Below are 25,351 nucleotides of genomic sequence, written 5' to 3'. Positions count from 1 at the left end.
TGCTGCCTCAGCTGAGGCTCGAACCACTGACCTTCAGGTTACTAGTCTGATGCCTTGTCCACTAGGACATGCGCCAACACAAACTGAGTAACAATTTGTTAATTTAAATAAAATGCACAACGAATTAGAACACCAATAATATCACCATGGTACAATAAAACTGTTCATTAGTTCCTAATACTTATTGACGTAGGAATGCATTGGTAACACATTCTTTTGACTGTAAACAAACAAAATCAACGCAGACACCAAGTGCAGATAGTGGACTGCCTTCATATATATGATGCTGTCAATGATTGCATCCTTCAAATCTTAATTTTAATTATAACATTCAAAATGACTGTTGATACCTTCAAATACTTCACATTTACTAATTTGTTTAAGTAATGAAATTGTTTGACTTTTGTTCCCAGTTGTTTCTGTCTTCTACAATCTTGAATGCTTGAAACTGCAGTGAGAAAACAGTTCTGAATAGTCTCACTGCTTATTTCTCGGCATGTATCAGTGACAAAATTTGCTGCTTTTGAACACAAACACAGAACTGATGCTATTTAAAAACTCTTCACTTGAAGCAAGGTGTTGTGTCTAAGTCATGCAAATGCGTGTCTGATGTGAGTTAGAAACTATTCGGCAAGTCTCCTGTCCAAGTTAAGCAATATAGTGTCACAAGTAAACAAAGGGAATTCCGGCTATTTTCTCGAGTAGTTTTTGTTCTTTAAGAGTTGTCCCAAATAAATGGCTGTCCTGGTTAACCGATAGCCCATTTAACTGGATTCCACTCTATTTTACAAAGTGTACAACAGTGTCTGTATGTGTCCTACCTGCATCATTTCTACACTGATGAAATATATTTTTTGTATTAGAATTACAGCGACTTGAACAATACATTGAAAACTAGGGAGGCCCAACATCAGCAAAGGCACTTTTCCATAACCACTCAATTACATCAAAAGGAGCAGCAAATAAGACAACTCCTGGAAAAACTCCCAGAGGCTTTAGATTCCAAACAGACTGCATTGTGTATGACTACTGCTCAAGGTGTGGAGCAGGTAAGGAACTACATTGTAATTACTTCTCCGTCTGCCAGAGCATTCCTCATCTAATCTACCTATTGCTTGCCAGCTTTTCTCCCTTCCCTTCTCTCACCTCTTTATTCTGGTTACTTCTCCCTACTCTTTCAACCCAAATGAAGGGTCTTGACCCAAATCACTTAATGTCCATTTCCATTCACAAATGCGGCCTGACCCGCTGAGTTTCTCCTGCGGTTTTCTTTTTGTTCACTGGGTTGTAATACTGATTCATTGTAGTGTACGAGATTTATACAAAATCTTGATGGGGTGAAAAAATCTGTTTGGAAATGATGGAGGCTAACTGTGAGTAGGGGTAGGAATTAGAAAGGTAACCTACCATGTTGCAGTCATTTTTTAAAGAAAAGTAAGATAAGAAATATGACCAAGAATGAGCTGTTCGAAACTTTAAGCGGACTCTGCCATTCAGTAAAATCATGGCTGATCCTTTGCTGTGATTCTGAACACCAGATTTAGAAATTCTTTCACACAATTATAGGTGTACAACCCTGGTCAGACCCCACTTGGAGTACTATACTAATTTCTGGTCACCTCACTACAGGAAGGATGTGCAGAGGGGATTTACAAGAATGTTGCCTGGATTGGAGAGCATGCCTTATGAGAATAGGTTGAGTGAACTCGGCCTTTTCTCCTTGGAGTGACGGAGGACGAGAAGTGAACTGATAGAGGTGAATAAGACAATGAGAAGCATTGATCGTGTAGATAGTCAGAGGCTTTTTCCCAGGGTTGAAATGGCTAACATGAGAGGGCACAGGTTTAACATGCTTGCAAGTAAGTACAGAGGAGATGTTGGGTAAGTTTTTTACGCAGAGAGTGGTGAGTGTGTGGAATGGGCTATGGTGGAGGTGGACAATAGGGTCTTTTAAGAGACTCCTAGATAGATACATGTAGCTTAGAAAAATAGAGGACTATGGGTAACCCTAGGTAATTTCTAAAGTAAGTACATGTTCAGCACAGCATTGTGGACCAAAGGGCCTGTATTGTGCTGTAGGTTCTCTGTGTTTCAATTCCAAATAGAAATGGTGTTGCACAGTTGAAAATGAGCTTAACCAATTTTGTACTTATTTTGCATTGGATGTCCTATCACTCAAATGCAAAATTCAACACCTGGCTTTTTATTCAGGTTGTTATTTGTGAAAGCACATTTTTTTCTGGCATATATCTCCCAAATAGTGCATTATCAGCCCCACTGGTGTGAAAACTGACAATGCACTATTGACCCAGAGAAGATTCAACATTCAGGGATACTACGGTGGCATAGCGGTTATAGTGGCATTTCAGTTTGGAGCATCTGGGAGTTCAGAGTTCAATTCCAGCACCATTCTGTAAGGAGTCTCTACTCTGTACATTCCTATGGGATGTGTGGTTTTTCCTCCGGGTTCTCCGGTTTCCTCCTGCAGTCCAAAGACGTACTGGGTAGGTTAATTGGTCATCGTAAATTGACGCATGGTTAGAATTAGAATTTTATTTCTTACCTCCATCTTACAACACGAGCGAGTAAAAAATCTTTATCTTGCGTCTCCACCACTGAGTATAAGCACTAAGGAAGGGAAATGTGGGAGGATATTGCCCAAACATTAAGATTGTACACATAGTTGTTTTGCATACATGTTTGCATAGTCAGATATGCAATCAGATCAATGTGTATTGATCAATCTGATTGAAAATGTTCTGGAGTCTGTTGGTCCTTGCCTTATTGCCATGGTATCATTTACCAGACGGTAGCACCTGAAACAGTTTGTGGTTGGGTGGCTGGAGTCTCTGATGATCCTCCACACCCTCTTTATGCACCTGCTGCTGTAATTGTCCTGAATAGAGGGCAGTTTACATCCGCAGATATGCTGCGCTGTCCACAGCACTCTGCAGTGCCCTGAGATTGAGGGTAGTACAATTTGCATACCAGGTGGTGACACAGCCAGTCAGGATGCTCGCGATAGTGCCCATATAGAAAGTCCTGAGGATGTGGGGACTCATGCCAAACTTTTTCAGCCGTCTGAGGTAAAAAAAAAGGCACTGTTGTGCTTCTTTCACCACAGAGCCGGCATGTACAGTCCAGGTGAGATCTTCAGTGATGTGTATACCGAGGAACTTGAAATTACTCACCCTCTCAATACAGTCCCATTGATGTCAATAGGGGTTAACCTGTCTTCGTTCCTCCTGTAATCCTGTACTCCTTCGTTTTTTCAATATTGAGGGAGAGGTTGCTTTCTTGGCACCACTGTGTCAGGGCGTTGACTTCTCCTCTGTAGGATGTCGCATCATTGTTGGAAATAAGGTCTATCAATCTCATGTCATCTGCAAACTTGATCAGCAGATTGAAGCTGTGTGTGGCAACACAGTTGTTGGTGTATAGAGATTAGAGGAAGGGATTCAGGACACAGCTCTGGGGAGCTCCTGTGTTGAGGGTCAGAGGAGCAGAGATGAGGGTGCCCATCCTTACCACCTGCAGGTGATCCAGAAGAAGTCCAGGATCCAGCTGCACAAAGCAGGGTGCAGACAGAGATGTATGAGTTTGCCAATCCTGGGGGGGGGGGATTTCTGGTGTTGAATGTTGAACTGTATTCTATCTGTTGATCGATTGTGTCGGTAGGTGAATTGTAGGGGGTTCAGTGTGGGTGGTAGCATGCTGCAGATGTAGTCCTTGATCAGCTTTTCAAAGCATTTGCTTATGATTGAGGTGAGTGCGACAGGACACCAGTGGCTCAGGCATGCTGCCTTGGTTTTCTTTGGTATAGGGACGATAGTGGATGTTTTGAAGCAAGAGGGCACTACACGCTGGGAGAGGGAAAGATTAAAAATGTCTGTGAACACACTAGCCAGCTGTGCCATGCATGCTTTGTATACTCGCCCTAAGATGCCGTCTGACCCCGCTCCCCGCGGCTGTTGTTGCATTGGTATGCCCTACATATACCTCAGGCTTGGGGATGGCCAAGGTGCAGGTTGCGTCAGTGGCTCTCCTCGGGGTTCAGTGTTATCGATTTTGAAGCGAGTGTAAACAAGATTTGGCTGGTGCCAGGAAGAACTTTAATTAAGCATGTTTCCCATGAAACATTTGCTGCTGCAAAGGTGCGATTCCAGGATTGGCTTGAAAGGATCTTCTCTTATGTGGTAATTTTGAATAGAATAGCAGATGAAAGCCATGATGTAAAATGATTTCCGTTTTCTATCCTGATGTATATTTTGATTAATTTCTGGAGAGTGAATTAAATTGGATTATTTTTTTAAGATTAAGTTTTGAAGAAAATCTGTGGTTGAATATCCCCAAGTTTTTTCTGAAACACAGCCTTTGCTGAAACTGTTGAAAATATTTTCTCTCAACTGTAGTGTGAGGAATGGATACAGGAGCTGCTTTTTTGCTGTTGTGTGGTTATAAAATGTTTTGCTTTCTTTCAATTGCTATGTGTTCCTGATATTTGAGTTGGAGCAGTTGGAGCATTAATATTACATGTGATAAGGGAAACTATGACATTAAAAGTTAGTACTTTGATTATCATCCTGTTAGTCTATACGTCATAGAGCCAAACAATGCCTTGTGTGGAACTCCTGTTCTTGCATTCCAAATCGAGTTTTACCTCTGACACTAAGGAAATAAAAAATATAGGAAAGAGATGATGGGATGTCCAGTTGGCTACTAAACAACTTGCTGCGGGGTGCTGAATTTAGGATTTATTGGGGTAAAGCATAATGCCCATGGTCTCTGAAGTTTGTGTTGTTTGCTTGACTTGCCTGATATCAATGTTTCACAAGTTGCTTGATTCTATGAGTACAGCTATTTAAGGGTTCAATCTGATGTTTATACCTATCTACCTCTCAGGCGTTTTCCTTTTCCTTTAACTCTCTTCTGCTTCATCTTACCCCTTCTCTGACAAACTGTTGCCACCTACTTGAGATATTTTTGTTCCTTTTTATTTATTGTTTATCTAAATCTTTGCATTTGTCTAATTGCTGTAACCACCTTTATAATTACTGTCCTTTTTTTTTCCAGTCCTCGGAGAATGAGGTGTCCTGGATGAACTACATGCCTATGTATGTGTGAATGACTATGCAATTATACCAAACTTCACTCTATGATATTGATCTACCAATGGCATCAGTGCAATCCTACAGAAAAGATGCTTGTTTCACTTTTTAAAAGTAAAAAGTAGATTCTTCACTTGGCTTTGGATTTGTGGGCTTAGGTAACTAGACCTTCATCACATAGCTCCCAGAAAGTGGCAATACAAGTGGATAGTGGTAAAAAAGGTGTATAAAGTCTTGCCTTCCTCGTGCGTGGCATGGAGTATGAAAGTTGGGATGTCATGTTACAGCTGTATAGAACTTTACTAGACCATATTTGAGAAATAGTGTGCAGTTCTGATCACCACATGACAGGAAGGATGTAGAGGCTTTTGAGAGTGTGCTGGGATGTTGCCTTGATTAGAGCATATTGGGTATATTGACAGGTGGACAAGCTTAGATTGTTTTCTCTGGAACATCTGAGGCTAAGGGACAAACCTAGTGGAAGTATATAAACTTGAGAGAGGTATTAAAAAGATAGTCGTCTTCCCATGATGGGAATGTCAAATACTAGAGCACATAGAAACCTATGGTGAGAGGGGCAGGCTTAAAGGAGATGTGCAAGGTAAATTATTTTACACAGAGACTGGTATGTGCCAAGAGTGCTCTCCTCGTGGAGGTGATAGAACAGATATGACAGCCTTTAGGAGACACTTAGACAGACACATGAGCATGTAGGGAACAAAAAATATGAGCAGGCGCATAGGATTGGTTTAAATTGGTATGCTGTGGTGTACTATTATTTATTTACCCCCAATTAATGTTTATTCTTTGTGACATAGTTGGGCATAATAGCCAATTTGAAAGGAGCCACAAGGAGGAGGGAAAACTGGGTGAAGGTTCATGATCCCATCGGAAAGACATCTGAGACTTTGACACAGAATTAATATCTCCCTTTATGTTAAGCAGGGCAAGATTAGGTCCTTGTAGCATGCATTTGCAATCATTAATTCCAAACCAAACTTTCTAGCTTACTGATCAAACCCCTTTTTGAACTGAGAGAACTAACACTCTTCTTAACTACTTTTCAATCGCTAGTATATTTAGAGTGCTCTGACTAGATTCTTGTGCAGATCAACAGATGAAAACCCTTATGGCACCTCAGCGTCGCCATGTAGATTTAATGTGGTAGCTATAATTTCCATACTGATACTTGCACATGATTCTACAGAATTTAAAAAGAAAAATACAATAGAGGATTTTGAATAGGGGGGACACAGTATCATGTTTGATAAATATTTAATTGTATTTACAGAAGTTATTCAATGATGGTTTGAATGGCACCTTATGCTCGCTGTTTTGTTTTCTTTTAACCTGCTTACATCAAAGGTGATATCAATATGTAGTGTTTTCTTTAGCTGCACTATTGTACAATACACATCTAATTACTAATTCATAGTGTCTGACAGTGAGTGTATTCTGATCTAATTTAAAATTCTATTTCAACTTGACAGTACACTAATAATTTTAAATATGTTGGTTGTTAGAACTGTTTCTTGTGGTTAAGTCTCAGTAGAGGTCAACATTTTCACCTGTCAGCTGTTCATGTGAGAGATATAAAAGTCTTAAGCCGGGAAGCAAGCTTGAATGAGAAGTGGTACTGATTGGAAATGCAGTTCCTGCCAGATGACGTGTGGAATAGCTAAACACTGACTCCGTTTATGAAGGAGCATATTCGAAGTACTGGAGGGATATAACCAAGAATCAAACAAAAAAAATTGTTACAGGTGGAAGCAAAATGTGTGCAATACTGTAATTTTTTCTCTTGTGTATCCCTGAGTTTAATTTCTCAACCATTAGTAATTGTCTTCAGCTGCTAATATCGTAAGGTTTGGAATTCCCCCTCCCCCCATTACACCTTCTCTTTCCTCTGAAAATATACTTGCGTAACTATACTAAAAGGGATATCCTCAATATCTCCTTGTTACTTTGCTGATACTCCTGGAAAGTGTCATGAGATGTTTTGTTAAATGCTGCAGGAGGATTGCTTAGGATTCTAGACAAAGTGGTATCAATGTAGGATGGTCACATTGCCTTTCAGTAGCCTGAGACCAATATCTGTGTAGGTAAATTTACTCAACACACACAAAATGCTGGTGGAACACAGCAGGCCAGGCAGCATCTATAAGGAGAAGCACTGTCAAAGTTTCGGGCCGAGACCCTTTGTCGGGACTAACTTCGTCAGGTAAATTTGCTGTTGTTGTTCAGGAGGACTTAAGTTGTTTTGCTAGAATGATGGGAATCTGACAGCACCATTGGAATGGAACAATTGGATGTGGAGAGTGGGAGTTTTGTTTAGAAGGTAGAGGAAACCAAGGAATCAAAATACCCCAATTTTCAAATATATCAAATTAATAAACATAATGTAAAATAGAACTGAAGTGCACAAATGCATCTCATGGCCATGGGTGAAGCATAGCCTAAAGATTGGCAAAAATATTTGCTCAGTAAACCTTATATTTACTGTTTTCAGGGAGGGTAGATGGAGGGGATTAAAAAAGAGACTCCAGAAATATTGGTGAAAAAATTATAGCTATTGAAAGAGATGATTTGTAAGAAAAATCAACAAATGTGGCCAAAAGTAATATACTGCAGTTCTTGAAAATATGAAATAAAACTGAAAATCCTGTAAGTAGGTCTAACAGCATCTGATAATTAGAGACATTTAAACATAGAGTTCATTTTTTAAAAAATCCTTAAAAGTTAATGAAAGCCATTAAATAAGTGCTGGAGATTCACTAAAACATAAAGGTAAAATTAAATGGTAATAAATGTGCTAACTACCTACTCTTGTCAGTCAAGATCAGCAATGCTGTCCTTGGTGTAAAGCTAATGGGCTATATATGAAGTGCATCTGGTCTCAGCTTAATTCATTTGTGCTTGTCACTAAACTCGACGGTGAGCTTGGTCATGGAGCAGTAGATCACAAGCACCAGCACGCCACCATTTCTGATTCCTGTACTGTTATGTGCAGGAACAGAAGCCAGAGCTAAGTTGTCCGCAAGGAGGATGTTGCCAAGCAATTATGCAGAAATTGCAAGACAAATAATGTACTGTTGGATATTAAACTTTCCTCAAATCATTGTTGTCCCTGTATCTTAAAATCCACATGTAAGGCCATCCACCTGCACATGCTTTCACCTAATCTTTTCCTTCAGCAACATTGATTTACTCTTCAAAGTTCAAATGGTCCACAATCTTATTGCATCCTTTACCTCAACCACTACAGTACTTTGTGCTTCTTCTTGGGTGTCACAGATTGAAAACGTCAAATCAAGCCATTTGTACTGAGTGTTCTATCTTACTGGGAGACAGAAGAACAAATGTTCTATTTTCTATATTTAGAGGCAGTGGTAAGGAAAACGTTTTCTCGTATGAATATTCTAGTGGAAGTATTCTAAGAAGTGCAAAAATAATAAAATAATTTAGGAGAGGATTTTAACTACTCTGACATTAACTTAGATGGCAATGGTGTAATAAATATTTATTTATTTAGCGATATATATGCCTTCTGGCCCTTTGAGCCTTGCCACCCCAGCAACCCCCAATAACCCTGATTAATCCTAACCTTATCACAGTACAATTTACGATCGAACTGACCTGTTACATCTTTGAACTGTGGGAGGAAACTGGAGCCCCCAGGGAAAACCCATGTATTCCACGATGAGGATGTGCAGAGACTCCTTACAGATGATGTTATTATTGAACTCTGAACCCTGATGCCCTGAACTGTAATAGCAATGTGGTATAAAAGAAATAAACTGAAAATGCATTCAAGTGAATTTTTTTTAAAAATAAAAAGACCTAAATAATGAAACATGTCCCTTGTAAGGTTGGACTTAGTTTTGGACAATGAACCTCTAAGCCTATGGTGGAAGAACATTTTGGAGGTAGTGATCATACTGTGGTTGTACATAGCGTAGTTATGGAAAAAAATCTAAAGATAGATCTTGAGTAATGATTCGGAATTGGCTTAAAGCTAACAGTTTTAAATTAAGCAGAGAAAGAATTTGCATTGGAAATAGCTACTTAAAGTACAAGTTTATGGAGAGGTTTTCAAGGTTCATTTAAAAAAAAGGGTGGAACTTCCAAATTTACACATCCCATGAATATTGAGGAGTATGATAAGACAGTTACTGTCGGTTTAACATTGTAGAAAACCTAGAGAAATGTAGATGTGCAGGGTGAAATTAAAAAGGAAATTAGGAAGACAAAGGTTAAATAAAGAAATAATAGTGGTGAAAATGGGGGATTGTCAGTTGGTTATGGTGATACAAATACTGATTATAAAGTGGAAGAATGTGAAATATTTGAAATAGTAAACACAGGGAGGCCTTATTAAACGATCAAACATCTTTAGTGCAAGCTGTTAGATAAATTGTCAGAGAAATAAGAGAATAAAAGGTATGTCTCTGACTCTTATTTACCAACTCTGTTCAGCCACTAGAGCTCTATTGGAGAACTGGCTGATTAGTAATGTGGTCCCATCCTTGAAACATGAGAACTAATAAACTTTTAAGACCAACTAGCATAATATTGGAATTTGACAAATTATTGGAATAAATTTTCACGGCAATTCTTATCAGCATATAGAGAGACATATTAATTTAGGATTATCAACATGTATTTGTTAAGCCTTAGTCTTGGGTCCCATATGCCTTAAACATTGGGACCATCTTATCATGTGGAACCTTGTTAAATATCAATACCGATCATAAATCCTGCTGTACCTTTATCAATCAATTTGGTTACCTTAAAAAATCAATCGGAATCAGATTTAGTCATTGACATGACATGAAATTTGTTGTTTATGGCAGCAGTGTGGTGCTAAGATACAAGAATCATGTAATTTATAATTATAAAATTAAGGTTCAAAGGTTCAATTTAATGTCAGAAAAATGTATACAATGTACATCCTGAAGTGCCTTTTCATCGCAAACATCCATGAAAACAGAAGTGCCCCAAATATTGAATGACAGTGAAATGTGAGAACCCCAAAGTACACTCCCACATGTAAGCGGCAGCAAGCAAGGATCCCCCTTTCCCCCCTGCCAGCAAAAAAGGGGGCATCAGTACCATCACCGAGCCCAAGCCTGTTCTAAGTAATAGCAAAGACAACGGCCAAAGTTACCCCCAAGGGCTTCGCATTTCATCCAACATTCAACAAACCATAGGTTCTGTCTCTCCCTGGCAAGGGAGAGGGAGGTGTCCCCTATTTTCACAGCGAGTGGGAGCCATAACAACAACCCGCTAGTTTACCATGTTAAAAGTTCGTTTCATCGCTTTTTATGAGCTCTGTGCCCAAAGTTCCTTGGGTCTTACAGCAAAAGATTTTTTGGCATCCCTGATGACACAGGAGTCTTCTGCCATGACACCAATCCTTGATTCACCCATCTCTAGAGCCCTGAGATCTTAGGCTTCCGAACACGAGCGAGACTCTCAGGCCAAACCCTTGGCCATTTGTGGAACCCAGAGAACAGGTCCCATTCCTGTGAAAAACTGAAGCCTGCATGTAACTCCAGCTCGGTCTTCAAAAGAACCCTGGAAGCGAAAATAAAGATGTTAATGGTGGAAATAGAGCTGTTTCCGAAGATGCAAGCAAAGGAGTTGCTGGTAGGCTCATTAACCCTCCAAAGTACAAAAAATAAATAAGATAGACTTCCTGGGTTTGTGAACCATTCAGAAATTTGATGGCAGAAAGGAAGAATAATGTTTCTGAATAATTGAATATGGGTTTTTAAACCTTCCTTCCTTCCTGATGGTAGTAACAGCAATTGGACATGTTCCAGATATTGAGGATCCTTAATGATAGAGACCACCTTGAGATACCACCTCTTGCAGATGCCCTTGACAGTGGGGAGGGTTGGGTTAAGATGGAGCTAGCTGAGTCTATAACCCTTTGCAGCCTCTTTCAATCCTAAGCATTGGAGCCTACAGACCTGGCTGTGATGCTATCAGTCAGAATGCTCTGCAGCACATATTTATGCAAATCTCTGAGGCTCTTTGATGACATGCTGATGCCCTCAAGCTTCTAATGAAGTATAGCTATTGATGTGCCTTCTTCATAATTGCATTAAAGTGTTGGGCCCATCACAGACTCAGTGAGATGTTGTTGCCCAGTGAAGCTGCTCACCTGTTCCACCATGAATTCTCTATGAGGACTTCAGTGTGTTCTCTTGACTTTCCCTTCCTGACCTCCAAAATGAGTTCCTTAGTCTTGCTGACCTCCCCCTTGCTGAGGCCAGTCAGCAACTTCCACAGTGTTCTCTGAGATTCAAGATTGTTCATTGTCATTCATCAATACACAAGTGTAAAGGAGAAGGAAATGATGTCACTCCAGATCCAATGCAGTTTAAAAAAACACAATAAACATAAAGAGCACAATAAATATAAATACATACGATTAGCTTACATAATAGAATGTCTGTACATAAAGTGACACTAGGTACAGGCGTACCTGTGCATAAGATGACTGACAGGAAATGATCAAGTAGTGGTAGTAGGATGGATTAAATGGCTGAAGGTGTTAATCAGCCTGATGTTTGGAGGAAGAAACTGTTTTTGAGTCTGGTTTGGCTTGGATACTGTAGTTTCTTCCTTGATGGGAGTGGGACCAACAGTCCTTCATATTCTAGTTTTTCAATGAATGGGTTTCCCTTCCTCTACCATTGATGCTGCTGTCACCTGGATCATCTCCATTTCCTGGATGTCTGCACTCACCTTATCTCCCACTGTATTAACAGGCACAGAGTTGCCCTCGTCTTTACCTACCACCGCATGTGCCTCCACATTTAGTAAGCATTCTTCATGACTTTTGCCATCTTCAAGAGGATACTGCGACTATACACACTTTTTCCTCCCTTCCACTCTTCACTTTCCACCGTGATTGCTCTCTTAGCAACTCCCCTGTTCATTTGTGCCCCTCATTGACCTCCCTCCTGGCACTTCAAAGTTCAAAGTAATTTTATTATCCAAGTACATGTATGTCACCATATACACCTTGAGATTTGTTTTGTTGTGGGTATACATAGTAAATCCAAGAAACGCAGTAGAATCAATGTAAGACCACATCCAACAGGATGGACAAACAACCAGTGTACAAAAGACAACAGGAAGTGCAAACGCAAGATAAACAAAAAATATCAAGAACATGAGATGAAGAATCAGAATTAGGTTTAATACCAGCTTATGTTATGACATTTGTTAACTTTGTGGAAGCAGTACAATGCACTCAAGTACTGAAAAAAACTTGTTAATTACATTAAGTATATATGTGTATTAAATAGTTAGATAAGAGGTGCAAAAACAGAACTAAAAAAGTAGTGAGGTAGTGCTGATGGGATCAGTGTCCATTCAGAAATTGGATAGCAGAAGGGAAGAAGCTGTTTGTTCCTGAATCGCTGAGTGTTTGCCTTCAAGCTTCTATATTTCCTGATGGTGACAATGAGAAGAGGGCAGTCCTAGGTGGGGGGGGGGGGGAGGTTCCTTGATGGAAGATGCTTTTCTGAGGCACCGCTCCTTGAAGGTATCTTGGATACCTTGGTATCTTGGCTGGTACCCATGATGGAGCTGACTAATTCTACAACTCTCTGCAGCTTATTTTGATTCTGTGCTGTAGCTCCCAGCACCCCCCACCCATACCAGACAGTGATGCAGCCAGTCAGAATGCTCTCCAGGGTACATCAGTAGAAACTGAGTGTCTTTGTTGACATACCAAATCTCAAACTCCTGATGAAATATATCCACTGTCTTGCTACTTTTATAGCTGCATCCATACGTTGTGACCAGGTTAGGTCCTCAGAGATATTAGCCCCCAGGAACTTGCAGTTTCTCACTCTCTTCACCTCTGATCCCTCAATGAAGACTGGTGGGCATTTCCTTGTTCTACCTTTCTAAAGTCCACAATCAACTTTTTTGTCTTACATTGACTGCAAAGTTGTTACTGCTACAACATTCAACTAGCTGGTATATCTTGCTATACGCTCTCTCATCACTACCTGAGAATCTGACAACAGAGGTATCGTCAGCAAACTTATAGATGGCATTTGAGCTGTACCAAGCCTCACAGTCATGGGTGTAGAGGAAGTAGAGCAGTGGGCTATGCACACACCCCTGAGGTGTGCCAGTGTTGATTGTCAGTGAGGTGGAGATGTTATTACCAATCCATACAGATTGTGGTCTTCTGGTTAGGAAATTAAGGATCTAATTGTAGAGGGAGGTACAGAGACCCAGGTTCTGTAGCTTTCTGATCAGGACTGTAGGAATGACAGTGTTAAATGCTGAGCTATAGTCAGTAAATGGCATCCTGACATGGGTACTGTGTTGTCCAGGTAATCTAAGACCGCGTGTGGAGCCATTGAGATGATGTCTACTGTAGACCTATTGTGGCGATAGGCAAATTGTAGTGGGTCCAGGAGCTTGCTGAGGCAGGAGTTGATTCTATCCATGATCAACCTCTCAAAGCACTTCATCACTGTAGATGTGAGTGCTTCTGGACGATAGTCATTAAAGCAGCTCACATTGTTCTTCTTGGGCACTGGTATAATTGTTGCCCTTTTGAAGCAGATGGGAACTTCTGACTGTAGCAGTGAGAGAGTAAAAATGTCTTTGAATATCTCCCATCAGTTTTTAGAGCCTTACCAGTTACTCCATCAGGGCCTGCTGCCTTGCAGGGTTCACCCCCCGAGACTGGCTGACGTCAGCCTCCGAGACAGATCACAGGGTCCTTGGGTGCAGCAGGGATCCTCGCTGCTGTGGTTTTATTCCTCCTTTTAAAGTGAGCATAAAAGGCATTGATGTCACTTGGTCATGAAGCATCTCTGCCATTCATGATGGGTTTTGCTTTGTGGGAAGCAATGGCCTGCAAACCTTGCCGGAGTTGATGTGCATCTGAAGTCGCCTCCAAACACGCTTGTAATTGTTTCTGAGCTCTTGAACTAACACTCTGCAGTTTATAACTGGTTTTGCTGTACAGAACTGAGTTGCCAGACTTAAATGCAACAGTTCAAGCCTTCAGAAGACTACGAACCTTCAGGTTCATCCACAGCTTTTGATTTGGGAGATGACAGTAAATCTCGTTGGTGCACACTCATCATATCCCCCTTAGTCGAAGATCTTGTAACACCAGACCAAGCCGGGTTCAGGCCAGGCTGCTCTTGCTATGGTCAAGTCCTGAACTTAACCCAGTATATTGAGGAACGCTTTAAAATGTGACATTACAGGGGCAGTATTTGTTGACTTAACAGAGGCATATAACACTATGAATCACAGAGGCCTTCTACTGAAATTATCTAAAATGTTAAAGAATGAAACCACAGTCAAAGTAATAAGAAGCCTCCTAGAAAATCACAGATTTTATGTAGAAATGAATGGAATTAAGAGTAGGTGGTGTCCACAAAGGAACGGATTACCACAGGGATCAGTCCTGGCACTACTATTTAATGTTTACGCAAGTTACCAACCGATCTTTCCTAACACAGGCAGGTTTATCTATGCAGACAACCTATGCATAGCAACACAAGCTAACTCCTTCCAAGAAGCTGAAGTACGACTTACAGCAGTCCTCGAAGCAATGAAGCAGCATTATGAAAAATGGTCTCTGAACCCAAATCCATCAAAAACTCAAGTGTGTGCATTCCACCTGAGGAATCGAGGAGCAGCTTGGAAATTGAAGATCTTTTGGTGTGGGAAGGAGCTTGAACACCATCCGACTCCAATTTACTTGCGCGTGACACTGGATAGGATGCTCTCATTTGCCATCCCACAGCCATAAGCTCCGAGGGAAAGTTGGCTCTTGCAAGTCTCTCTTGAAAAAATTAGCAGGCAGGAAATGGTGAACTAATGCTTACACACTTGATCAACTGCCCTAGCACTCTGCTATGCACCTGCAGAATACTGTGCACCTGTGTGGGGCAGATCAGGCCATGCGAAGAAAATAGACCCGTTGCTTAACGAAGCCTGCTGAATAATCATGGGCACACTGCGCCCCACACTCACTAGCATCATTTACAGACTTGCAGGCATTGCTTCTCCAGAGATCCGAAGACACACTACAACAAAAAGGTAAACAGAACTCTGATCCACAGCATCCACTACACCATCATGTGCCAGTTTCCAGCCACTTAAAATCGAGGAAAAGCTTTGCTACAGTGGAGGAACTACTGCATGGAAAATCCCCCCAAACATACAGCATTGACCTATTGCAGCAAACAGAAGCCAGAACCCCACCAAACAATACAGTGCAAGACCCCACCAAAATGTTGCCAGCCAGGGCACTGCTTGACAGAAGGAAGTGGTGCACTCTCAACAGAGCGAAAGCGTGAGTTTGTGGGACGGCAGACAATATGGTGAAGTGGGGTTTAAAGACCAGCGAATTCTGTGAGTGTGGCGAAAAGGTGAAGAACATTGAACACGTTCTGCACAACCGCCCACTCTCACCTGATTTAGCTGACACTGACCTGCTCAACAACAACCAAACAACACTGGAGTGGCTGGCTGTCTGATGTGACAAGCTATGATGATGTTCATCACAGGTTTTAAATGAAGTTGTTAACAACTGTGGCATGCTCTTCCAGACTTGAAAATGAATCCCTGAATACAGTCCAGTCCACTGATTCAAAGCAGTCCTTGAAAGTGAGTCTGTATTTTGTGGGAAGAGTTCTGTGATGGGATGAGTGAAGTCATGTCCTCTAGTTCAAGAGCCTAATGGTTGAGGGGTAATAACTGTTCCTGAACCTGGTGATGTGGATTCTGAGGCTCCTGTTCCTTCCTGATGGCAGCAGGTAGAAGAGATAATGGCTTTTGCAATGGGGGTCCTTGATGATGGATGCTGTTTTCCCGTGACAGTGCTCTGTGTGCAAGTTCTGAATATTGGGGAGGGATTTACTCGTGATGGACAAGACTTTCTCCTCGATGTTTTGGAGGATTTTCTATTCAAGGGCATTGGTGTTTCCATACCAGGCTGTGATGTAAGCAGTCAGTATACTCTACATCACATATCTATAAAATTTTGTCAAAGTTTTAGATGTCATGCAGCATCTTCACAAACTTCTAAGGAATTAGAGATGCTGCCATGCTTTCTTCGTAATGGCATTTGTGTGTTTAACCCAGGATAGGTTTTCTGAAATAATAACACCAAGGAATTTAGAGTTGCTGATCATTCCACCTCTGATCTCTGATGAGGACTGGCTCATGGACCTCCAGTTTCCTTCTCCTGAATTCAATAATCATCTCCTTGGTCTTGCAGACGTTGGCTGAGAGGTTGTTGTTGTGGCACCACTCAGCCAGAGTTTCACTCTCCTTTCGATATGCTGATTCAACACTACCTTTGATGTGACCAACGGCAGGGATGTTGTCAGCAATTTAAATATGGCGTTGGAGCTGTGCTAAGTTTCACAGTTATAGATGTGAAGCAAGTAGAGCAGGGGGATATTGGTGACTTACCCCTGTAAGTGGGACAAGTGCTAAACCTGCCACAACACTTCTTCTCTCACTCACAATCAGGGTTCCAAACAGACCTTCAATTGAAGCGACACTTCCCCTGGGAGTCTGTCGAGGTCATGTTCTGTATCTGGTGCATGTGATGTGGCCTCCTCTACATTGGTAGAAGCTAACGTAGATTGGGGACTGCTTTGTTGAGCACCTTCATTCCATCCGGCACAATAAGGGAGCTTTGTCAATAGCCATCCATTTTAATTCTACTTCCATTATGACGCTTTGGCCCATGCCCTCCTCTCCTGATGTGATAGGGCCACTCTCAGTTTGGGGGAGCAACACCTCATATTGTGACTAGGTTCTCCGACCTAACAGCATGAATGTTGATTTCTTGAACTCCCAGTAAATTCTTCCCCTCCTCTCTTCTCTTTCTAATGCCCATTTTGGCATCTCTTTTGCCCTTTCTCTTCTTTTCACCTGCTCATCATCTCCTTCTGGTGCCCCTCCTCCTTCACTTTCTCGCATGGTCGACTCTTCTCTCTTCTTCAGCCTTTTACCTCTTCTGTCTTATTATCTCTCAGCATCTCACTTTATATCTGCTCTTCCACACACCTTTCTTTTCCCTTGCTGGTTTCACCTATTACTTGCGAGCTTGTTCTTCTTTCCTTCCCTCCCCCCTCCCTGCTATTCTAGCTTCTGATCCTTCCTTTCCAGTCTTGAAGGATCTGAGCCTGAACTGTTGACTGTTCATTGCTCTCCATAGATACTGCCTGACCTGCTGTGTTCTTCCTACATTTGTGTGTGTTGTGATGGATTTCCAGCATCTGCAAGAATTGTGTTGCTGACGTTGAGTGCGAGGTGGGTGTTGCAGTATTACTCAACCAGCTGACCTATCTCATTTAGTGACAGATAGTATTAATGAGACAGAATTTCCCCTGCATAAACCCATCATGACTATTCATAACCAGCTCCTACCTTTATAAGTGTACATAAATGCTGTCTCCTGGAATTTACTTTTATAATTTCCCTACTATTGGCAATATGCTCACTGGACTATAGTTAAATGGCTTATCCCTGCTGCCCTTCTTAAATAAAAGAATAATATTAACATTTCTCCTGTTTTTGGTACTTCAGTTGCAGCTAATGAAGATGTACAGATCTCTGGTAGGACCCGAGCTATCTCCCCCCCCCCCCCCCCCCGTGACATAATGCAAAATCGCATTGCTCTTTATTGAGACCTTGCCTTATGCAAACAAACAACTCATTTCTTATATCAGAATCAGTGATTGTGTTTCAGAAGAATTTCATGTGCTGTCAAATACTGTAAAGCATTCTGGAGTTGAGAAAGGGGCTATAAGATTCATAGGTCTTCAAAAATGAAAGTGGAGATTGGGAAGAATGTATATTAGACAAACAGGTCTTGTATTTGCAAATATATCATCCATTTAAAACACGCTGAATGCATATTGGAATATTGAATATAGTTTTGAGCAACACATTTTAAATTATAAGTTTTTTTACATTAATTGTTGAATTGATAAAAAGAGGCATGGAGTTGATTTTCAGAGTTGAAGGAAGTGTCATCAAAGGGATTATTAGAATGTGAACTGCATTATCAGAAGTGACGATTTAAAATTATTTAATAATAGATTAGGTAAGCACTTGCTTAGGGAGAAGGTGAAGTCCTATGGGAGGAAGGAAGAAACGGTTTTCTCAAATGTTAAGTGTTTACACAGACTGGTGCAGTATCGGTGCTATATTTCCATTTTTATTGTAAATGAAGCAGCTAAAATACCATTATCCAGCTGATGGAATAAGAAAAAATAAATACTATGACAATTTCAATTCTTTGATTACTTATTATTGTGTATAATCTTACAATATTCTTGTTTTTAAACTTTATAAATGGCCTTCTAGCTCCTTGCATGTATGTTGCTCCTTAATCTTAATATTCAGTAACTAGCTGTGATAAATACTGGTTTCTGTTGACTGGTTGAATTAGAATTTTATGATCTTTTATAAAAATATTTATGGCATTAATGCAACATATACAGTATATTGCTGCACGTCAGGCAAATAGGTGCCGAATTTTATATCGAAATGTAAAACTGAGCTATCAAGTTGTAAGCCATAGCTGTTTGTTTTGTAGTATACACGTGAAATCAGTTTGAAAGCCAAATTTACATTGCCTGCTGAGCTTCTGACTCCAACTGGTTTCCCAGCTTTATTCTGCTGCTGCTTAGGTCTTGAATAGAAATTATTTTTTCCCCCTGGCCTGAACTATTTCTCACTGCTTCTGGATCAAAGAAACCTCCAATACCACCACACTTTCATACTGAGTCAGTACTCTGTGCTGGTCTTCAGTCTGGGCACTGAACTACTGCTGTGTGATCAGTTTCTAATCCTCCACTGAGAGTACACTGATATATCTCTGATCCATTCCTGGTAGTTGTTTCTGCTGTGGATTCTGCCCTATTGTTGCCAACCTGTTTGCTGTTTTCCTCTTATTACTGATGGTGTATATTCACGTGGTGGGATATAAAATTAATTCTCATGCACAGTTAGCCAACAAAGCTGGGATTGTAAATCAACCTCTGTTCATCTGTATTTGATTCTCGTACATTGCCTGGAAAGTACTGCTTTTTCTTTGTACACTGCACTTCCTGTTGCAGATATGGAGACTAGTTCATTGATACACTGGCTGTCTCCACTCTATCATGTATTTTAACTTAGGACTCTGTTATTACCTCTGTTTTATTCTGTATTTTATCCTGGCAGAAACTGCTCTGTGCCAAATTACATATGTATTCTGACAATCACTTAAAATGCTCAGTCATGTTACCTGCTTTCTTGCAACAGAGCTTCATGTTAGATGTGCTCTTTCAGGAAAGTAGCATCCATCCCCTACCAATCAGGCCAAGCTCTCTTCTCACTTCAGGTAGAAGGTACAGGAGCCTCAGGACCCACACCACCATGGACTCACTTTCAAGGACACTTCATCTCATGTTCTTGATATTTATTGCTTATGTATTTATTTTTTTGTATTTGCATAGTTTGTTGTCTTTTGCACATTGGTTGTTTGTCCTTGTTGCTGGGTGCAGTCTTTCATTGATTTGATCATGTTTCTTGGATTTACTGTGTATACCCGCAAGAAAATGAATCTTATGATAGTATATATTTGTAATGGTCATTCCAAGATGAAGCAGATGGCGCCAGTGAACAATGCTGCCACAGGCAACATTTTCCAGATGGTTCACAAAACTGTTTCTTTCACTTCTTTTAAGTCTTTTTCTTTTAAATATGGTTCTGATACTATTGGAGCTTGATCTACAGTTTGCTGTGTTTTCGGACCAATTGAGTGATTTGGAGCTTTGTTGTCTCTGAGAATTTCCCAGTAGACGAGTGGCCTCGGGGTCAGGAAGCCCATGATTGACTCCATTTCTTGCTGATATTGCTAATTAAAGCATAGAGAAAGAATGAAATAATTGAGGCAAGTTCAGAAGGTGAGGGGTGGTTCAGTGGCATCTACTGCAGAGGAAAGTGTCTGTATATGACGGTTTCTCTCTCCCTCTTGCTTGTTGCTCCTAATGAAGGCCCCTGTGTTTGAATGACTTCTCTCTCCTTGATGCTGTTGGAGGATGGTAGTTGTGTTTAATCGACGTAGTTGTGGATTGGACTTTAAATCAGAATCAGATTTATTATCACTGGCATGTGACGTGAGATTTGTTAACTTAGCAGCAGCAATTCAGTGCAATGCATAATCTAGCAGAGAAAAAGAAATGATAGTAATAAATAAAATTAAAAAAAATAAATGAACAAGTAAATCAATTGCATATATTGAATAGATTAAAATATGCAAAACAGAAATACTATGTATTTTTTAAAAAGAGTTTGGTAGTGTCCAAAGATTCAATGTCCATTTAGATGGCAGATGGCATAATCAGATGGCAGAGGGGAAGAAGCTGTTCCTGAGTTTATGAGTGTGTGCCTTCAGGCTTCTGTACCTCCTACCTGATAGTAACAGTGAGAAAAGAGCATGCCCTGGGTGCTGGAGGTCTTTAATAATGAATGCTGCCTTTCTGAGGCACCGCTCCCTGAAGGTGTCCTGGGTACTTTGTAGGCTAGTACTCAAGATGGAGCTGACAAGATTTACACCCTTCTGCAGCTTCTTTTGGTCCTGTGCAGTGGCCCCTCCAGATCAGGCAGTGATGCAGCCTGTCAGAATGCTCTCTATGGTACATCTATAGAAGTTTCTGAATGTATTTGTTGACATTCCAAATCTCTTCAAACTCCTAATAAAGTATAGCCGCTGTCTTGCCTTCTTTATGACTACATCGATATGTTGGGAACCGGTTAGATGCTCAGATATCTTGACACCCAGGTACTTGAAGCTGCTCATTCTCTCTACTTCTGATCCCTCTGAGGATTGGTATGTGTTCTTTCATCTTAATGACGTTAAGTGCCAGGTTGTTGCTGTGGCACCACTCCACTAGTTGGCGTATCTCAGTACTGTATGCCTCTCGTCACCACCTGAGATTCTACCAAACAATGGTTGTATCGTCAGCAAATTTATAGATGGTATTTGAGCTATGCCTAACCACCCAGTCATGTGTATATAGAGAGTAGAGCAGTGGGCTAAGCACACACCCCTGAGGTGCGTCAGTGTTGATCGTCAGCGAGGAGGATATGTTATCACCAATCTGCACAGATTGTGGTCTTCTGACTAGGAAGTCAAGGATCCAATTGCAGAGGGAGGTACAGAGGGCCAGGTTCTGCAGCTTTTCAATCAGGATTGTGGAAATGATGGTATTAAATGCTGAGCTATAGTCGAACTTTGAAGTTTGCATTACAATGTGTTTTTTTTGTTGCTATTTTTGGGTGACTTTGAATCAGGGTGATCTGCAGGTAATGAACATTGAGCTGTATTGAATATGGATTCTTAAATTTTGTGTTTTATCTCCTGTTTTTTTTCTTAATCATTCTTGTTATCATTTGAGCAATTTGTTTTTATGAGTGGAGGGATGATGTTCTTGTTGCCATTTGCACAATTTGTTGTATGAAAATGGGGGGTGATGTTCTTGTTGCCATTTGCGCAATTTGTTTCTTTTTGTGCAAGGGGGTTGGTGTTTTTGTTTGGGTTCCATGGTTTTATTTGTTTCGTGGCCGTCTGTGGATACTGCATGCATACTTTGATAATAAATGAACTTTAAATCTTGTGAATATGGTGACATATATATACTTTGATAATACATTTACTTTAAGCTTTGACCTTTTTACTTTATGCCCAAGCATCCTTTGCCCTAGCCTAGCCCTTCCTATTCCTTGGAACTTCTACCTTGTATGTGGCTGCTGGGGAAAAAAGCGAAAGGTATTTGCAAAAGGACTTCCAAATGTCCACATGCTAAATACTTGGGCCTCAGTTTCCTGATATTTTTGCAATAAATCATTAATCTCTTCCATTCTTGCAACTGCAAGTAATTCCCACCAAACCACCTTTTTAAATTAGAGGGTATAGTGTGGATATTTAACTGTTGATTGCCTTGTTCTAAAGCTCTGGGACTTGGTTCTCCTCTGCCCAAACTGTTCTCTCCAGATTCATCTTAGTTTGCAGGGATTAGTTCAGGCTGATTTTTAAAAATTAAATATAAGCCTTTTTAAATTCATATTTGTTTTTCTTTCTTGATGAAGATGTACACCAATTTCAGGATGGATGTTTTTGCTTTGAATATTGGAAGCATCCTTTTAGCTGCAACTGCAATTCCAACTGTCCACTTGTTGCCCAAACCACAGCCTCTTCTCGCCCCTCCCCAACCTAGCCTTCGGAGCTATGCGTTTGCAGTAGGTGTTTAGATTTTTGGTATTAAAGTATTGGCATTGGTTTTTTGGTGCCACACTTATCAAGATACAGGGAAAAGCTTGTCTTGCATGCTATTTATGAGATCAATTATTACACAGTGCACTGAGCTGGAATAAGTTAAAAGATATCAATTTAAGCTAAAGTGTAAGATTACCAAAAGAGTGTAGTGAGTCAAAGTTGGCTAGAAACTGGATATGTGTCATGACTAGCCTCTTGAAACACTTCATGATGGTAGATGGTAGTAATTAAAGCACAATATCTTGTTTTTTTTGGATACCAGGATGGAAGTGGTCTTCTTAAAACTGGAGAGAACCACAATTTGAAGCTGGGAAAAGTTAAATATGTCTCTAAGTACCCTTGCCAGCCAATTGACACAAAATCTAAGGACACTGCCAGGGAGACCATTTGGACTAGATGCTTTCTGCAGGCTCATACTCCTGAAGTTTGATTGATGTTTGAGATGAGACCAGAAGCAGAGGTTGAACCAAGAGATTCACAGTCTGCTAAGGGTGACTAAGACTGGTAATCCAGAACTCTATGAGAAGTCCAGATGCGACCTACGAAAAGCTATTTTAAGAGTGAAAATCAAATTCCAATTGTAGAGACCGAATCAGATGCATGTTAGCTCTGTTGGGTTTGGAGGGCTTTAGTTTCTACAAGGTAAAACCTAACATAATGGCTATGATGCTTTACTCCCACAAGAGCTCAATGCCTTTTACACTGGCATGCAAAAGTTTGGGCACTCTGATCAAAATTTCTGTTATTGTGAATAGTTAAGTGAGTAGACGATGAACTGATCTCCAAAAGTCATAAAGTTAAAGATGAAACATTCTTTTCAACATTTTAAGGGAGATTATTGTATTAATTTTGTTTTGTACTATTTTAGAGTGGGGGAAAAAAGGAAAGGAGTACCATGCAAAAGTTTGGGCACCCCAAGAGATTTGAGCTCTCAGATAACTTTTACCAAGGTCTCAGACCTTAATTAGTTTGTTAGGACTATGGCTTGTTCACAGTCATTGTTAGGAAAGGCCAGGTGATGCAAATTTCAAAGCTTTATAAATATCCTGACTCCTCAAACCTTGTCCCAACAATCAGCAGCCATGGGCTCCTCTAAGCAGCTGCCTAGCACTGAAAATTAAAATAAATGATGCCCACAAAGCAGGAGAAGGCTATAAGAAGATAGCAAAGCATTTTCAGGTAGCCGTTTCCTCAGTTCATAATGTAATTAAGAAATGGCAGTTAACAGGAACTGTGGAGGTCAAGTTGAGGTCTGGAAGACCAAGAAAATTTTCCAAGAGAACTGCTCATAGGATTGCTAGAAAGGCAAATCAAAACCCCTGTTTGACTGCAAAAGACCTTCAGGAAGATTTAACAGAATGGAGTGGTGGTGCACTGTTCTACTGTGCAGCAACACCTGCACAAGTATGACCTTTACTGTAGAGTCATCAGAAGAAAACCGTTCCTGTGTCCTCACCACAAAATTCAGCATCAGAAGTTTGCAAAGGAAGGTCTAAACAAGCCTGATGCATTCTGGAAACAAGTCCTGTAGACTGATGAAGTTAAAATAAAACTTAATGGCTGCAATGAGCAAAGGTATGCTTGGAGAAAAAAGGGTGCAGAACTTCATGAAAAGAACACCTCTCCAACTGTTAAGCATGGGGGTAGATCGATTATGCTTTGGGCTTGCATTGCAGCCGGTGGCACAGGGAACATTTCACTGGTAGAAGGAAGAATGTATTCAATTAAATCCTAGTAAATTTTGGAAGCAAACATCACACCGTCTGTTTAAAAAAGAAAGCTGAAGATGAAAAGAGGATGGCTTCTACATCAGGATAATGATCCTAAACACACCTCAATATCCACAATGGACTACCTCAAGAGGCACAAGCTGAAGATTTTGCCATGGCCCTCACAGTCCCCCAACCTAAACATCATCTCAAAAATCTGTGGATAGACCTCAAAAGAGCAGTGCATGCAAGACGGCCCAAGAATCTAACAGAACTAGAAGCCTTTTGCAAGGAAGAATGGGCGAAAATCCCCCAAACAAGAATTGAAAAACCGTTAGTTGGCTACAGAAAGTGTTTACAAGCTGTGGTACTTGCCAAAGGGGGTGTTACTAAGTAATGACCATGCAGGGTGCCCAAACTTTTCCTTCAGGCCCTTTTTTTGTTATTTTCAAACTGTAAATGATGGAAATAAAAAAGTAATCTTGCTTAAAATATTAAAGAAATGTGTCATCTTTAACTTTATGCCTTTTGCAAATCAGGTCATCTTTTACTGGCTTAGCAATTCACAGTGACAAAAATTTTTACCATGGGTGCCCAAACTTTTGCATGCCACTGTATGTGTGCTTTGAAAGGGAGAATAAAACTGCACCTGTGTAAATCTTTGCAGCAACTGGCAACCCTGTGATCTCTGTCTCAAAGGCCAACAACAGAATATCTTTCAAGGAGGTGAACCCTTGCAAGGCGTCAGCCTTGACCTGGTATGGCACTGAATACCTGCACTAACCAACAGGACATCTTAAGTCTGTCATTGATGCAGTTGGAGGTTCCTTCTGATTCAAAAGCGCATCAATCATACTAGTGTCCAAGAAGAGCATAGTGAGCTGCCTTTGTGACTATTGCACAGTGCAGTCACATTCACTGTGATTAAGTGCTTTGAGAGGTTGGTCATGGATAGAATTACTCCTAACAAAGCAAGTATCTGGATCCACTGCAGTTTGCCTACCGCCATGATAAGTCTACAGAGGATGGACCACCTGGACAACTGCGATACTTACATCAGACTGCTGTTTATTGATTACACTCTCTATTCTCTCTACAACTATTGCTGTGTGGCTGAGCAAAGCTCAAATGTCATCTGTAAATCTGGCAATGATACTACTGCTGTTGGCAGAATTTCAGATGGTGACGAA

At 40.6% G+C, this 25,351-nt stretch overlaps 1 protein-coding gene across 5 annotated transcripts in view; it reads left to right on the top strand.

Moving 5' to 3' along the window:
• Window positions 1-25,351, top strand: part of cntln (centlein, centrosomal protein) — a 515,524-nt gene that overhangs the window by 138,205 nt on the left and 351,968 nt on the right. For 4 of the 5 annotated variants that reach the window (XM_059974895.1, XM_059974896.1, XM_059974893.1 and 1 more), the window contains one exon: window positions 864-1,049. The exons of the other annotated variant lie outside the window; for it this stretch is intronic. In XM_059974895.1, coding sequence (XP_059830878.1) covers window positions 864-1,049 — 186 coding nt within the window. The remainder of the gene's footprint in view (window positions 1-863; window positions 1,050-25,351) is intronic. 5 annotated transcript variants of the gene reach the window in all.

Source organism: Hypanus sabinus, chromosome 7 (genome assembly GCF_030144855.1).
Source record: "Hypanus sabinus isolate sHypSab1 chromosome 7, sHypSab1.hap1, whole genome shotgun sequence".
Taxonomy (NCBI): Eukaryota; Metazoa; Chordata; class Chondrichthyes; order Myliobatiformes; family Dasyatidae; genus Hypanus; species Hypanus sabinus.
The sequence above is the reverse complement of the archived record's forward strand: the minus strand, read 5'-3'. Positions and strand labels throughout refer to the sequence as shown.